The sequence below is a fragment of the Scyliorhinus torazame genome, chromosome 8 (genome assembly GCF_047496885.1).
Source record: "Scyliorhinus torazame isolate Kashiwa2021f chromosome 8, sScyTor2.1, whole genome shotgun sequence".
Taxonomy (NCBI): domain Eukaryota; kingdom Metazoa; phylum Chordata; class Chondrichthyes; order Carcharhiniformes; family Scyliorhinidae; genus Scyliorhinus; species Scyliorhinus torazame.
In genome coordinates this window covers 162,817,868-162,833,857 of record NC_092714.1, presented here as the reverse complement: position 1 = coordinate 162,833,857, position 15,990 = coordinate 162,817,868, and the positions used below count along the sequence as shown (strand labels likewise).

At 51.2% G+C, this 15,990-nt stretch overlaps 1 protein-coding gene across 1 annotated transcript in view; it reads right to left on the bottom strand.

Moving 5' to 3' along the window:
- The window catches only part of LOC140428891 (synaptonemal complex protein 2-like), a 573,438-nt gene that overhangs the window by 270,733 nt on the left and 286,715 nt on the right, over nt 1–15,990 (bottom strand). Inside the window, exons 9-10 of the mRNA XM_072515538.1 lie at nt 14,009–14,110; nt 1,593–1,653 (exon numbers count right to left, since the gene is read on the bottom strand). Of these exons, the coding sequence (XP_072371639.1) occupies nt 1,593–1,653; nt 14,009–14,110 (163 nt within the window). The remainder of the gene's footprint in view (nt 1–1,592; nt 1,654–14,008; nt 14,111–15,990) is intronic.

The following is a 15,990-nucleotide window of genomic DNA, read 5'->3' as shown; positions in this document are numbered from 1 at the left end:
CTTACAAACTCCGCCCCGTCTAAGCCCCTGGCACTAAGTGAGTCCCAGTCAATATTGGGAAAGTTGAAGTCTCCCATCACCACAACCCTGTTGTTTTTACTCTTTTCCAAAATCTGTCTACCTGTCTGCTCCTCTATCTCCCGCTGGCTTTTGGGAGGCCTGTAGTAAACCCCCAACATTGTGACTGCACCCTTCTTATTCCTGATCTCTACCCATATAGCCTCACTGCCCTCTGAGGTGTCCTCCCGCAGTACAGCTGTGATATTCTCCCGAACCAGTAGCGCAACTCCGCCTCCCCTTTTACATCCCCCTCTATCCCGCCTGAAACATCTAAATCCTGGAACGTTTAGCTGCCAATCCTGCCCTTCCCTCAACCAGGTCTCTATAATGGCAACAACATCATAGTTCCAAGTACTAATCCAAGCTCTAAGTTCATCTGCCTTACCCGTAATACTTCTTGCATTAAAACATATGCACTTCAGGCCACCAGACCCGCTGTGTTCAGCAACTTCTCCCTGTCTGCTCTGCCTCAGAGCCACACTGTCCCTATTCCCTAGTTCTCCCTCAATGCTCTCACCTTCTGACCTATTGCTCCCGTGCCCACCCCCCTGCCATACTAGTTTAAACCCTCCCGTGTGATACTAGCAAACCTCGCGGCCAGGATATTTATGCCTCTCCGGTTTAGATGCAACCCGTCCTTATATGGGTCACACCTGCCCCGGAAGAGCTCCCAGTGGTCCAGATAACGGAAACCCTCCCTCCTGCACCAGCTGTTTAGCCACGTGTTTAGCTGCTCTATCTTCCTATTTCTAGCCTCACTGGCACGTGGCACAGGGAGTAATCCCGAGATTACAACCCTAGAGGTCCTGTCTTTTAACTTTCTGCCTAGCTCCCTGAACTCCTGCTGCAGGACCTCATGCCCCTTCCTGCCTATGTCGTTAGTACCAATATGTACACAACCTCTGCCTGTTTGCCCTCCCCCTTCAGGATGCCCTCTACCCGTTCGGAGACATCCTGGACCCTGGCACCAGGGAGGCAACATACCATCCTGGCGTCTCTTTCACGTCCACAGAAGCGCCTATCTGTGCCCCTGACTATAGAGTCCCCTATTACTATTGCTCTTCTGCGCTTTGACCCTCCCTTCTGAACATCAGAGCCAGCCGTGGTGCCACTGCTCTGGCTGCTGCTGTTTTCCCCTGATAGGCTATCCCCCCCCGACAGTATCCAAAGGGGTATACCTGTTTGAGAGGGGGACAACCACAGGGGATTCCTGCACTGACTGCCTGCCCTTTCTGGTGGTCACCCATTTCTTGCCTGCACCTTGGGTGTGACCACATTTACATAACTGCGATCTATGACGCTTTCCGCCACCTGCATGCTCCTAAGTGCATCCAATTGCAGCTCCAACCGAACCATGCGGTCTGTGAGGAGCTCCAGTTGGGTGCACTTTCTGCAGATGAAGCCATCCGGGTCTGGGAAAATGTTAATACATTGCATGGTCTTGCTAACATCCAAAAGGGCAGGGTTGCCAGGGCATGGAAATGACTAGAATGCGTGAACTAGATTAATACCCAATCTTTGTTCATCTATACCTTCAACACTGTAACTTTCTACATCCTCTTCAGGTAAACAAACAGTCTCCCACATTGGTTCCTGGAATGAAAGGGAGAAAATTATTCCAAGTGTCCAGTTCTGACCTACTCAAAGTTCATTAGAATATAATAAAGATGTATCATTCCATAACTTTATTCCAAAAGATATTCCACCTAATTCTAGCTATGAAAATCCCATCCCCAACCGCCTCCCTTTACAAACTACAGCTGCTCATTTTGAATCTGCTCGGTTACATTAAATTTTACAAAAGTCGCCCTTGCCCTTACCAATGATAACAGCCTTTTTTTTGCTTCTCAACTTCTCGCTGAGTATATTAAACTTTACCAATATTTACCATTATAATCCTTGAGATATAAGTTTCACGCAGCATGAGCAATTATTGATGTCAGTTTTACTCCACAATTAAGTGAGCTTGGCACATTTCTCTTCAAACCGGTTTGCTCTAACTTAAGCGGTAGTTTCATAAAACAATGAATTCCTACAGTGCAGAAAGAGGTCGTTTGGCCCATTGAGTCTGCATCAATCCTCTGAAAGAGAACCCCACCATGGCCCACTCCCCTGGCCCGATCCCCATAAGCTCACCTCACCTGCACATCTTTGAACACTAAGGGGAATTTTTAGCATGGCCAATTCACCTAACCTGCTATGATGTTCCACTTTAATAACCTGTTCAGGTTTATAAGTGGCAAGTGATATTTATTGATGCTCCCTCACTTTGTGTTCTATCTCCTTTTCAACAGTTATAGCCTCGACAGTGTGACCAGAAAAAGAAGCTCCAGCATATTTTTAAGGAAACAGTTATCCAGCAGCAGATTGCAGCAAGATGCACATAAGACCATAAGACATAGGAGCAGAATTAGGCCACTCGGCCCATCGAGTCTGCTCCGCCATTTAATCATGGCTGATATTTTTATCATCCCCATTCTCCTGCCTTCCCCCCATAACCCCTGATTCCCAGAATCCAACCATTCTATAATGATGCAGAGGAGGCTGACAGTAAAAGTAAGATAGATTTATTTACAATGGTCTGCATAGCACAGCATCTCACTCTAGGTGCAATTCTAGCTGGGAGGACATATCTCATCAGGCCCTGATCTGGGCCTGATTTTAACCGTTGCTCATAACGGGTCCCAGGTGGTAAGCCTCCAACAAAAAGGAAGGACGGTAGAAAGAGGGAAAATCGACCGTGGATATCAAAGGAAATAAGGGAGAGTATCAAATTGAAGGAAAAAGCATAAAAAGTGGCAAAATTGGTGGGAGACTGGAGGACTGGGAAATCTTTGGGGGGCAACAGAAAGCTACTAAAAAAGCTATAAAGACGAGTAAGATAGATTATGAGAGCAAACTTGCTCAGAATATAAAAACAGATAGTAAAAGTTTCTACAAATATATAAAACAAAAAAGAGTGGCTAAGGTAAATATTGGTCCTTTAGAAGATGAGAAGAGAGATTTAATAATGGGAGATGAGGAAATGGCTGAGGAACTGAACAGGTTTTGGGGGTTGGTCTTCACAGTGGAAGACACAAATAACATGCCAGTGACTGATAGAAATGAGGCTATGACAGGTGAGGACCTTGAGATGATTGTCATCACTAAGGGGGTGGTGATGGGCAAGCTAATGGGGCTAAAGGTAGACAAGTCTCCTGGCCCTGCTGGAATGCATCCCAGAGTGCTAAAAGAGATGGCTAGGGAAATTGCAAATGCACCAGTGATAATTTACCAAAATTCACTAGACTCTGGGGTGGTCCCGGCGGATTGGAAATTAGCAAACCTGACACCACTGTTTCAAAAAGGAGGTAGGCAGAAAGCGGGTAATTATAGGCCAGCGAGCTTAACTTCGGTCGTAGGGAAGATGCTGGAAACTATCATCAAGGAAGAAATAGCGAGGCACCTGGATGGAAATTGTCCCATTGGGCAGACACAACATGGGTTCATAAAGGGCAGGTCGTGCCTAACTAATTTAGTGGAATTATTTGAGGACATTACCAGTGCGGTAGATAACGGGGAGCCAATGGATGCGGTATATCTGGATTTCCAGAAAGCTTTTGACCAGGTGCCACACAAAAGATTGCTGCATAAGATAAAGATGCATGGCATTAAGGGGAAAGTAGTAGCATGGACAGAGGATTGGTTAATTAATAGAAAGCAAAGAGTGGGGATTAATGGGTGTTTCTCTGGTTGGCAATCAGTAGCTAGTGGTGTCCCTCAGGGATCAGTGTTGGGCCCACAAGTGTTCACAATTTACATAGATGATTTGGAGTTGGGGACCAAGGGCAATGTGTCCAAGTTTGCAGACGACACTAAGATGAGTGGTAAAGCAAAAAGTGCAGAGGATACTGGGAGTGTGCAGAGGTATTTGGATAGGCTAAGTGAATGGGCTAGGGTCTGGCAGATGCAATACAATGTTGACAAATGTGAGGTTATCCATTTTGGTAGGAATAACAGCAAAAGGGATTTTTATTTAAATGATAAAATATGAAAACATGCTGCTGTGCAGAGAGACCTGGGTGTGCTAGTGCATGAGTCGCAAAAAGTTGGTTTACAGGTGCAACAGGTGATTGAGAAGGCAAATGCAATTTTGTCCTTCATTGCTGGAGGGATGGAGTTTAAGACGAGGGAGGTTATGCTGCAATTGTATAAGGTGTTAGTGAGGCCACACCTGGAGTATTGTGTTCAATTTTGGTCTCCTTACCTGAGAAAGGACGTACTGGCGCTGGAGGGTGTGCAGAGGAGATTCACTAGGTTAATCCCAGAGCTGACGGGGTTGGATTATGAGAAGAGGTTGAATAGACTGGGACTGCACTCTTTGGAATTTAGAAGGATGAGGGGGGATCTCATACAAACATATAAAATTATGAAGGGAATAGATAGGATAGATGCGGGCAGGTTGTTTCCACTGGCAGGTGAAAGCAGAACGAGGGGGCATAGCCTCAAAATAAGGGGAAGTAGATTTAGAACTGAGTTTAGGAGGAACTTCTTTACCCAAAGTGTTGTGAATCTATGGAATCCCTTGCCCAGTGAAGCAGTGGAGGCTCCTTAATCAAATGTTTTTAAGATAAAGATAGATCGTTTTTTGAAGAATAAAGGGATTAAGGGTTATGGTGTTCGGGCTGGAAAGTGGAGTGGAGTCCACAAAAGATCAGCCACGATCTCATTGAATGGCGGAGCAGGCTCGAGGGGCCAGATGGCCTACTCCTGCACCTAGTTCTTATGTTCTTCTTATGTTCTTATCCCCTGCCTGAGGAGCTCCATGAGCACTCCATGGGTTCCAAGGGGAGATCAATGATGGTTTCCCAATGGTCCTCATGGGAGTTATGACACATATTTTCAACATTGCAACTGATAATCTATCAGGGTTAAATGAACAATAATATTTATTAGTGTCACAAGTAGGCTTACATTAACACTGCAATGAAGTTACTGTGAAAATCCCCTAGTCTCCACACTGCGGTACTTGTTCGGGTACACTGAGGGAGAATTCAGAATGTCCAATTCACCTTACAAGCATGTCATTCAGGACTTGAAGGAGGAAACCGGAGCACCCGGACGAAACCCACGAAGACACGGGGAGTAGACTCAGCTCAGATAATGACCCAAGCCGGGAATCGAACCCGGGTCCCTGGCATTGTGAAGCAACAGTGCTAACCACTGTGCTACCGTGCCGCCCATACCGTGAACAAACAACATGGGCAGGGTTCATGTGGGCCAACGCAGAAATCGGGACGGCAATTGGGCAGAGAATCGGTCATGAAGCCAAAATCATGGAGGGCGCCAAGTGCGCGGCAGAATGCCATGCCGTCCGGTCCCTCAACAGCAGCATCAACGTGTTACACTCCACACGTACATTTGCAGAGCATTAGCGAGCCTGACCCAGTGTTCTCTTCAATGTGCCGCCTCCGTCGGGGGAAATTACTGCGGTGGGTTTCACTTGCGGTTTTCAAAATCGGGAAACAGGTGCCATGACAAATGAGGGAGAGAGAAGGTCGGTCATGCATAGGCTGCCGGCGGGGGCCTCTGTGAGGCCCAGAGGGGTGCGTGGGGGGGGGGGAGGGGTGAGGGACTGGGGACAGCAGGGGGTGGCGTGATGACCAGGGGATGGGCTTTGGGATGACGCATTATGGGATCGGAATGTCGAGGCATGGACCACCCAATAGGGCAGCACGGTAGCACAGTGGTTAGCACAGTTGCTTCACAGCTCCAGGGTCCCAGGTTCGATTCCCGGCTTGGGTCACTGTCTGGGCGGAATCTGCACGTTCTCCCCGAGTCTGTGTGCGTTTCCTCCGGGTGCTCCGGTTTCCTCCCACGGTCTAAAGATGTGCGTGCGGGTTAGGTGGATTGGCCATGCTAAATTGCCCTCAGTGTCCAAAAAATGTTAAGTGGGGGTTACTGGGTTACGTGGTAGATACGTGGGCGTCAGTCGGGTGCTCTTTATAAAGGCCGGTTCAGACTCGATGCGTCAAATGGCCTCCTTCTGCACTGTAAATTCTATGATAATCTATGAAAGCCACGGATTACATTAAGCCACGAAGCGCCCTCAGCTATGGCCTGCTGTGACTGGGCCACGTTCAGGAGCGCCCTGGCACATGGCTGTCCTTGGCCTCAGCCACCGTCCGCACCGAGTGCCTTGGACATTCTGAACAATGGCCGAAACCTTCGCTTCCAAGGACTCCAGCGCGGATGGCAGCCAAGCGGTGTTTGGCCATGTGGCACACATGGCCGGCACGATCTGCTCGTCCTACAGGCATTTGGACTCCTCCAACTGCACCTGCAGCCCCCGGATGGTTGCCAACATCCCCTCATGTAGTCCCTGGCTCTGAGACTGCACCTCTACAGTAGATGAGGCCGCCCATTCCAGAAGCCTGAAACCATCCGAACGACAGCTAGACACTGGGTTGGGCCGCCCTCCGACCGTCTGCCCCCTCGGGGGTTCTTACCTCCATCTGCTGTACTGTAGCACATGTGTGATGCACATAAGATAGTGCCACAGCAGCTTCTTCACTAAAGTGCCCAACAGAGATGTGTGTCGCTGGGATGGTCAAGATTGACTTCCAATCATAGCTGTCTCCCGGTTCCTATCACAGCTGTCTCCCCCCAACTGTGGCGGCGCTGGACACAGTCTGCAAGCCACCACGTGAGGTCCCACAGATAGGAACCGGGAGATAGTTATGATAGGAAGTCAGCATCCTCCCTGGTGCTCCGGGGTGTCATCGGCTGCGGGTCGAGGGCTCACATCCATGTCCTCCTCCTCCTTACTGCTCGCCTACTGGGGTTGGGGTTATGGTTGAGGTCAGGGGGCACCAAAAGGATGTCGACAGGTAACCCTGTCACACATTACGCATGATTGGACTGAGGATTGGAGTTGTGGGTGGTGGTGGCCTGGGCAGTGTGGTGGTGGTGGGAGTGGAGTGGGTGGTGTGCTTTTGGTGGGGGTGGAGGGGCAATGTGTGTGTATGTGTGGCGGGGGGGGGGGAGGAAAGTGAGGGGCAGAGGAAGAATGCTGTTGGGGTAGGGTGGCAGTGGTACAGCAGCTGGGAGGTAGGAACCCAGGAGTGGGCCGGATGGTCGGAGGACTGCCGACCACAGGGCTAGCTGCCATCCACACAGGTTTCAGGGTTCTGGAAAGGGCGTTCCCATCGATAGTGGAGTTGATATCACAGAGCCAGGGACTGCATGAATGGATGTCAACAACCATCCAGCAACTGCAAGGGCAGTTGGAGGAGTTGAATCACCTGCAGGAGCTGGGGGTGGTGCCGACCATGCATGCCACCCAGGTCAACACCGCACAGATTGAAGCTTCCCGTGCACGGCGGACCTGGTGCACACGTTGGCTTAACGACTGATTTTCCACCCAATCGCCTTTCCCAATTTTGTCGGCGGCCCACTGAGAATCCCGCCCCTTTTCCTTAAAGCCACACGGTGAAATTCTCCGTTTCAGAAACTAAGGGCGGGATTCTCCGTTTCTGAGACAAAGGGCTAAATTCTCCGGTAGCCGACGCCAAAATCGCGTTCGGCCGGAGAATCCATTTTTACTCTGGAACTAGGGGCAGCACAATAGGACAGTGGTTAGCACAGTTGCTTCACAGCTCCAGGGTCCCAGGTTCGATTCCCAACTTGGGTAACTGTCTGTGCAGAGTCTGCATGTTCTCCCCGTATCTGCGTGGATTTCCTCCGGGTGCTCTGGTTTCCTCAAGGTATACTCAAGGATTACGCCGCATGCCGTCGGGTCGGCCTCAGGACGTCACCTGAGGCCCATTTCCCGTGCTCCGCCCCCGATGGGCCGAGTCCCCGACGGCATTGGTCATGTGTCCTCTCACTTTTCAGGGGCCTCACGTGGCGGCTTGCAGACTATGTCCAACGCCGCCACAGTCGGGGGAAGCCGAAAGCTGGCAGTTGGGACTTCGGTGGGGGCTGGGGGGAGGTGGTCTGGGGGTGACGAGAGAGGTTACAGGGGGCCAATTTTTGGCAGGCCAGGTCCGCGCCCGGAGGGCACGACCGCCTCAGGCCATCGCCGTGCGCATGCGCGGTCACGGACCAAGCCATTCTGTGGCTGTATCCGCAGGGAAAGCCGGGGGCTTTACGTGGCGCCGCTGCTAGCCCCCCACCGGGCGGAGAATCGGTGCGGGGGCATCGTTGACTTTTTGGTTGTAAGACCAGACGGATCCTGCAGATATAGCCGCAGAATTGGGGAATCCAGCCCTAAGTGTGGACGCCAATGCAGTATTTGTGGCCTATCCCGACAGCAAAACTGGCACCACACCTGGACAGATTCTGCTGCTGTTATGCATCTAGCACAGGCGCCACGTGAAACACAATCGATTCTAATGAGAAACGATGCCAGATTCGCCAATTTTGTGATATACACTCAGGAGGCTGACAAGCTGCAACCGCATATACACACTTCACTCCCCACACAGATCATCTCAGCCAACTCCACATTTCGCAGACACAAGAGCTTGAGACCCTTCTGGACATCATGGAGGATAGGATGATGACCCTGTACCCCAGCCCGGGAAGAAGGCTGCCAACCACCACCATTTGCTGTGCCTGGGCACAGGTGGTACAGTCGGTCAGTGCCGTGGGCAACGTCATCCAGACCAGCCAGCAGTGCCGTAAAAAACTGCACGACCTACTCAGGGCCGCCAGGTGAATAGGCAGCACTATGCCCATGGCACCAACCTCTTTCCACACAGCTATAACCCTACCCTAACCCCCTTAACATGGAGAGCACACAACCCCCACCCTGCACCGCGTGGAACAAAATCGATTCTAATGAGAAACGATGCCGGATAGGCAGGTTCCACGAATGACACTCAGGAGGCTGACAAGCTGCAGTCGCATGTACACACTCCACTTCCCACACACATCAACCCAGCCAACCCCACGTTTCGCAGATGCAGAGCTTGAGACCCTGCTGGAGACCACGGAGGAGAGGAGAATGACTCTGTACCCCGGCCTGGGAAGAAGGCTGCTAGCCACTGCCGTTCGCTGTGCCTGGGCGCAGGTATTAGAGGCGGTCAGTGCCATGGGCAACGTCATCCGGAACGGCCAACAGTACCGTAAAAAGCTGCACGACCTACTCAGGGCTGCCAGGGTGAATAGGCAGCACTATGCCCCTGGCACCAACCCCCTTCCCACACAGCCGTAGCCCTATCCCCACTCCCCCAACCTGGAGGGCGGCAAAATCCCCACCCTGCACCAAATGCCGGCACCCATACCGGCCACCAAGTCTGGGTGCCCTGGCCACTGAGGCCGCCAACTACCCACCCCTTCTGATGCATATGTCTAACACTGTGGTTTTCTGTGTCACTTCTCTCCCCCCAGCCGCCAGGACCAGGCCGCGCACAACCACCGGAAATGGGAGAAGACAGGAGGGGGACCGCCAGACCTGCGGCTCCTCGCTGTGGCAAAGCAGAGCGCCCTGGACATGGTCAGCAGCCCAGAGGAAAGATGGTCACCGAGCTGGAGTTCGGCCGCGGGCGAGTAAGTGACACCCCACTTAGTTGCGGTTTCCCATGTCAAGTGTGTCAACAGACCCCCCTCCAACACCACCCTCTCATCACCCTCAACCCCATACCACTCTCACCCCCACACCACCCTCACCCTCACCTCAAACCAGCCTCATCCCCACACCACCCTCACCCCCACACCACCCTCATCCCTGCACTATCCTCACCCCCGCACCACCCTCATCCTCCACCACCCCCACCCCGACCCTCATGCTCACCACCCCGGAGTCTAATCATGCTTCTTGTCTTGCGTTTTACAGGAACTTCTGGTCACGGGGCGGGTTAACCTGGCATCCCCCGCCCCCAGCCAGTGCCACAGCCAGAGTTCACCTGTGAGCCAAGCAGCGGTGGGAGCATCTTGGCCACCTGCCCTCCGCCTAAGACTCTGGAGATACAGGAGCTCGGAGGATGGCTGTGATTTCCCTTCACAGCTATCTCCAACACCCTCCACCACCCCAGAGACTCTCACCTTGGTTGGGCACTTTAGTGAAGAGGCTCCTGGGACACTACCTGGTGCTCACAACACAGTTGCTCCGATACAGCAGGTGGAGGTTGGAATACGCGAGGGGACGGACGGTCAGAGGGCAGGCCGACCACAGGGACTAGCTGCCGTCGAGATAAGTTTCGAGCTTCTAGAACGGGCAGTCCTGTCAATCGTGGAGATGTAATTGCAATGCCAGGGACCACATGAGGGGTTATCAGCGAGCATCCAGAACCTGCAAGTGCAGTTGGAGGAATCCAACTGTGTGCAGGAGCAGGAGGTGGCGCCGACAATGCATGCCATACAGGCCTCCCCCGCATCCGTCGGATGAGGACGCAGCAGGCCGCCACAATGCGGGCGACCCTCTCAGCATCATACTGGAGGGGCCCTCCAGAGCAGTCCAGGCACCTGAACCGCATCTTCAGGAGGCCGAAGCACCACTCAATCACACCCCTGGACGCTGCATGGGTGCCACTGTCGCGGGTCTACGCGTCGGTCTGTGACCTTCAGCTAGGTGTCATCCGCCACGACTGCAGTGGATAACCCATGTCGCCCAGGAGCCACCCCTCAGCCAGGGCGCATCTCGAACATGTCAGGAACCTCCAGGATGAAGGCGTCGTGCACACTGCCTGCGTATCGGTCGCAGAGGTAAATGATGCGCAGTTGATGGTCACATATCTTTCATTGAGTGTTAACCCTTTTGGTTTGTGTGGAGGGGCCTGTTATCTGCAGGTGCTGGTAGGGCCACATGCATCCCGTCGGTCACCCCCTGGACATGTCGACGATAGTGGCGAGCTCCGCTGCTTGGGCAGCCTGGTGGGCTTGGTCATATTGAAATGGATGTATCGAGCCCCCTGGGCATATAGGGCCTCAGTGAGGGCGCAGATGCATCTGTGAGGAACCGGACAGGTCCCCACTCGGCACAAGGAAAAGCCCCGTGGCGAAAAGGTTCAGGGCGACCGTCACCTTGATGGCAAACCGGGAGAGGGTGTTCTCCCCCATACCCCCTCGGGTGTCAGGTATGTCACACTTTCTCTCTGCTCAGCTGGAGTCTTCGATGGCATGCCCAGTCCGGCAGGTCCTCGAATGACAAGCAGTGCCGGTACACACAAGGCATCATGCCATGCCTCCTTAGCACCTCCTCCTCCTCGACCTTTTGGATGGCTCGCTCTACATCCTGGGCAGCTGCCACCTACTCCTCCGTGGCATGCTCTGCTGCTGCTTGCTCTGTTGCTGCATGCTCTGCTGCTGCAGCTTCCTCCTCCTCGAGCAGCTCCAGCTCGTACAGCTGCAGGGCATCCCCCAGGGCTGCGGTGACTAGCAGGAAAGCCCCCATTGCCAGTTGAATCCCAATATCCTTTCTCTGCAGGAGGTGAAAGGCATGTTGGCATAGTGCGTAACTCTGTGCTCAACCAGGTCCACTGGGCCACATGGTGGCTCCAGTTGGCACGGCGGGCTCCCCCCCCCCCCATTCCCACACCCCTGGCCCCGTCGGTGGCTGGCACCATGTGTACCTTTGGTCCTGGCGCCCATCCCTGATGCCACTTCCCTCACCAGGGGTATGCACTGCGGCCCCCATGGGGACTATTGTGGCCGTTGCCCTGGGTGGACTGCCGCCGGATGGCACCCAGGTGCAGCAAATAGACGCCATTACCAGAGCAATTAATCGACCGCAAACGGACGAGCACCAGCACCACGTGAAACATAACCGATTCCAATGAAAAACGGTGTCCGATTTGCCAGAGTAGTAATTGACACTCGAGAGGCTTACAAGCTGCAGCCGCATATAATCACTCCACTCCCCACACACACTCTTCCGAACCAACAAGATGGCACAAAAAGAGCAGCACAGAGAAAAAGAGTTCACAGAGGGTGAACTCGAGACCTTGTTGAATGTGGTGGAGGAGAGGTGGGCCACTCTATACTCTCAGGTGGGGAGAGGTTACCATCCGTCGACGTGCACCGGACCTGGGCGTCATGGGCAACACCGCCAGGGCCCCAGTCAACAGTGTTGCAAAGAAACTGCACAGGCCAGAGTGAGTAGGCAGCAGAGTCCCTAGCACTGACACACGACCCACACGCATGTAACATTCCCCCCTCACGGGGGTCAACCGAACCCCCACCCTGCATCATCTCCTAGCACCCAAACGCTGGCGCACACGTTATGTGGCCTCCCATACCTGCCCGGGCCCATGTCTTGCCCATCCTTGTCCTCCTCATTGGACGAGGACCAGCGTGCATCACCTTCCTGCAGCACATTGTGCTTCTGTTATGCAATGTTGTGGAGGACTCAGTAGGCCACCACGACGTAAGAGACCCTCCTCACACTACACTGGAGAGCCCTTCCACAGCAGTCCAGGCACATGAAGCGTGTCCTCAGGATGCTGAAGCACCGCTCGATCACGCCGCTGGTCACTGCATGGGTGTTGTTGTAGCGGGCATCCACGGTGGTCTCTGGGCTCCAGATAGGTATCATTAGCCACGACCTCAATGGATAATCCTTGTCTCCCAGGAGCCAAACCTTCAACCAGGGGCAGCACCTCAAAGAGGTCAGGAAACAAGTTGGTGTGTGTGTGTGTGTGGTGGTGGTGGTGGTGGTGGAGGTGGTGGTGTTGTTTGGGGGGGGTGGTGGCCGGTGTCACTCTGGAAAACCAGGAGCCACAGTGGTCAGTGGGGTGTGCAGCAAGACGGCTGCCTTGCAGGCCATGACAATGGCCGTCCGTGCCTGGACACCCCGTCCTGTGGTGGAGTCACCCTGACCCCACGGCCCATCCCTTGCCCCCTGGGACTGGCAAAAGCACCCCCCAAAGCCAGCCCTGCCAGAAGCAGGAGCGGCAGCCCACAATCGTGACTCTGCATGTCCTACCTCCTCTCTCTCCCTCATTGATCACACGCCTGTTTTCCGATTTTTTAAATCACAGTGAACCACACCGTTGGTAATTCCCCCCAGCGGAGGCAGAGCAGCGTGGTTGCACCAGAGAATACTGAGTCAGGCCTGCTAATGATATGCTCATGGCATTTACTGTACATGCGGAGGAGAACACATTGGCGCCGCTGTCAGCAACAGAGCATGGAATTCTAGCGTGCCCCCAGCGCCCGTCCCGACCGATTCTCCACCCAATCACGTTTCTTGGTTCCGGAGTTGTCCGATGGAGAATCCTGCCCACAGTTTTTACTTTGCTTCTATTTTACCCTGGCTTGATTCCTTCCATTCTATTGAATTTTCAAGTCCTCACCTATTTAAGATCTTTATTATTGGGGGTCAAACCTGAGACTTCAACATCCAGTACTTTTGTTTAATTTTGCCAGAAACAGAATTTTTGAGCTTTACATTATTTAGCCCAATTTTTCATTTTCTTATACAAAGAACAAAGAAGAACAAAGAAAAATTACAGCACAGGAACTGGCCCTTCGGCTCTCCAAGCCTGCGCCAATCCAGATCCTCTATCTAAAACTGTCACCTATTTTATAAGGATCTGTATCCTTCTGCTCCCTGCCCATTCATGTATCTGTCTAGATACATCTTAAATGACGCTATCGTGCCCGCCTCTACCACCTTTGCCGTCAATGCTTTCCAGGGAACCACCACCCTCTGCGTAAAGAACTTTCCACGTATATCTCCCTGAAACTTTTCCCCTCTTACCTTGAACTCGTGACCCCTAGTAATTGAGTCCCCCACTCTGGGAAAAAGCTTCTTGCTATCCACCCTGTCTATACCTCTCATGATTTTATAGACCTCAATGAGGTAACCCCTCAACCTCCGTCTTTCTAATGAAAATAATCCTAATCGACTCAACCTCCCTTCATAGCTAACGCCCTCCATACCAGGCAACATCCTGGTGAACCTCCTCTGCACCCTCATCCCAATTACTGTGCTTACGAATTGAATACTTTTACCACTCCTCACCTCATCATCTTCCTCAGTTATGACATAAAATGACATGCTTTGACTGCCGACATTGAAATCAATCCAAAATTCTTCCAGTTTATCATCAGATGGCATCTTGAGCTAAAATAATTAAAATATAATCATATTAATTGAACTTCAGCTCTGCAATTATTTAACAAATAACAAACAGCAGTTAGACTTTAAAATTACCATGTTACATTTCACTGCATCTATTTATACCTGGCACTGACCAGCACATCATAGAGAACGATTTTATCTCTGCGCCATGTACAGGTAATTAAGTAACCACATTCTATATAAATGGGTGTATGATTATTTCTATAAATGGGTGTCCAAATATTTACCTAAATAGGTTTATGATATCACAGAAATCCTGTTATACTTTTCAAAATGTTTTGGAAAATGTAATTTGAAAATGCTTCACAAATGACAAAATTATTATTTTTTAAATACAAAGATTTATCGGCAACTATTCAAAGTCAAGTCCCAGATATGACAACAGAGGGAGAAGCAGCTGTTGTTGCTTTGTGCAAACCTGCAGATTCAGTCAGTCAAACTGAAGAGAATTTAGGAGGGGGCGAGAGAGAGAGAGAAAGAGTGAGTTGGGGGGAAAGGATGGGGAAGATGATACTGGATAAAAGCAAGGAAACTATTAGTGAGAGCGGTTATCCACTTTGGTAGCAAAATGAGAAGGGCCATAAATTAGGAGAGCGGCATGTATAATGAGACCTGGGTGTCCTCGTACACCAGTTACCAGGATGGTGGGACTGACGTATGAGGAGAGATCTCCAAATTATACTGCATCTGCCATTAATTTGCCCACTCACTCAACTTGTCCAAATCACACTGAAGGATCTCTGTATCCTCATCACAGCTCACCCTCCCACCCAACTCTTCTTCACGGCACCAAGAGATTGATTAAAAGGAGAAAAATAGCGTATGAGAGTAAACTTGCAAGGAACATAAAAGCGTACTGTAAACGTTTCTGTAAGTACATGGAAAGAAAACAATTAGTGAAGACAAATGTACGTCCCTTACAGTCTGAGATGGGAGAATTTATACCAGAGAACAATATCAGAACAATTAAACAATAACTGTGTTTTCATGAAGGAAGACACAAAAAAGCTCTCAGGAATGCTAAGGAACAAAGGGTCGAATGAGAAGGAGGAATCAAAGGAAGTTATTATTCCCCAAAAAAATAGTGCCAAAGAAATTAATGGGACTGAATGCCGATAAATCCCCAGGGCCTGATAATCTATGATGTGGAGATGCCAGCGTTGGGCTGGGGTGGGCACAGTAAGAAGTCTTACAACATCAGGTTAAAGTCTAATAGGTTTGTTTCGAATCACTAGCTTTCGGAGCGCAGCTCCTTCCTCAGGTGAATGAAGAGGTGGATTCCCGATATATAGACAAAGTCAATGATGCAAGATGATACTTAGAATGCGACTCATTGAAGTCAACATGGATTTATGAGAGGGACATCATGTTTGACAAATCTGTTGGAGTTTTTTGAGGACGTACGTAGCACAAAAACAGGATTACTACCTGAATGGTTGTAAATTGGGAGAAGGGAGTGTGCAATGGGACCTGGGTATCCTTTGTGGCAGTCGTTGAAGGTAAGTATGCAGGTACAGCAGGTAGAAAAGAAGGCTAATGGTGTGTTTGCCTTCATTGTGAGAGGTTTCGAATACAGAAGCAAGGATGTGTTGCTGCAATTATACATTCCCGAGGTGAGGCCACACCTAGAATAGTGTGTGCAGTTTTGGTCTCCTTCTCTGAGGAGTACAGCAAAGGTTTACCAGACTGATTCCAGGGATGGCGGGACTGTCATATGAGGAGAGATTGACTAGGATTGTTCTCGCTGGAGTTCAGAAGAATGAGGGGGGTGGGGTCTCATAGAGACTTATAAAATTCTAACAGGACTAGACAAGGCAGAAACAGGGAAGATGTTCCCAATGGTGGGTGTGTCCAGAACCAGG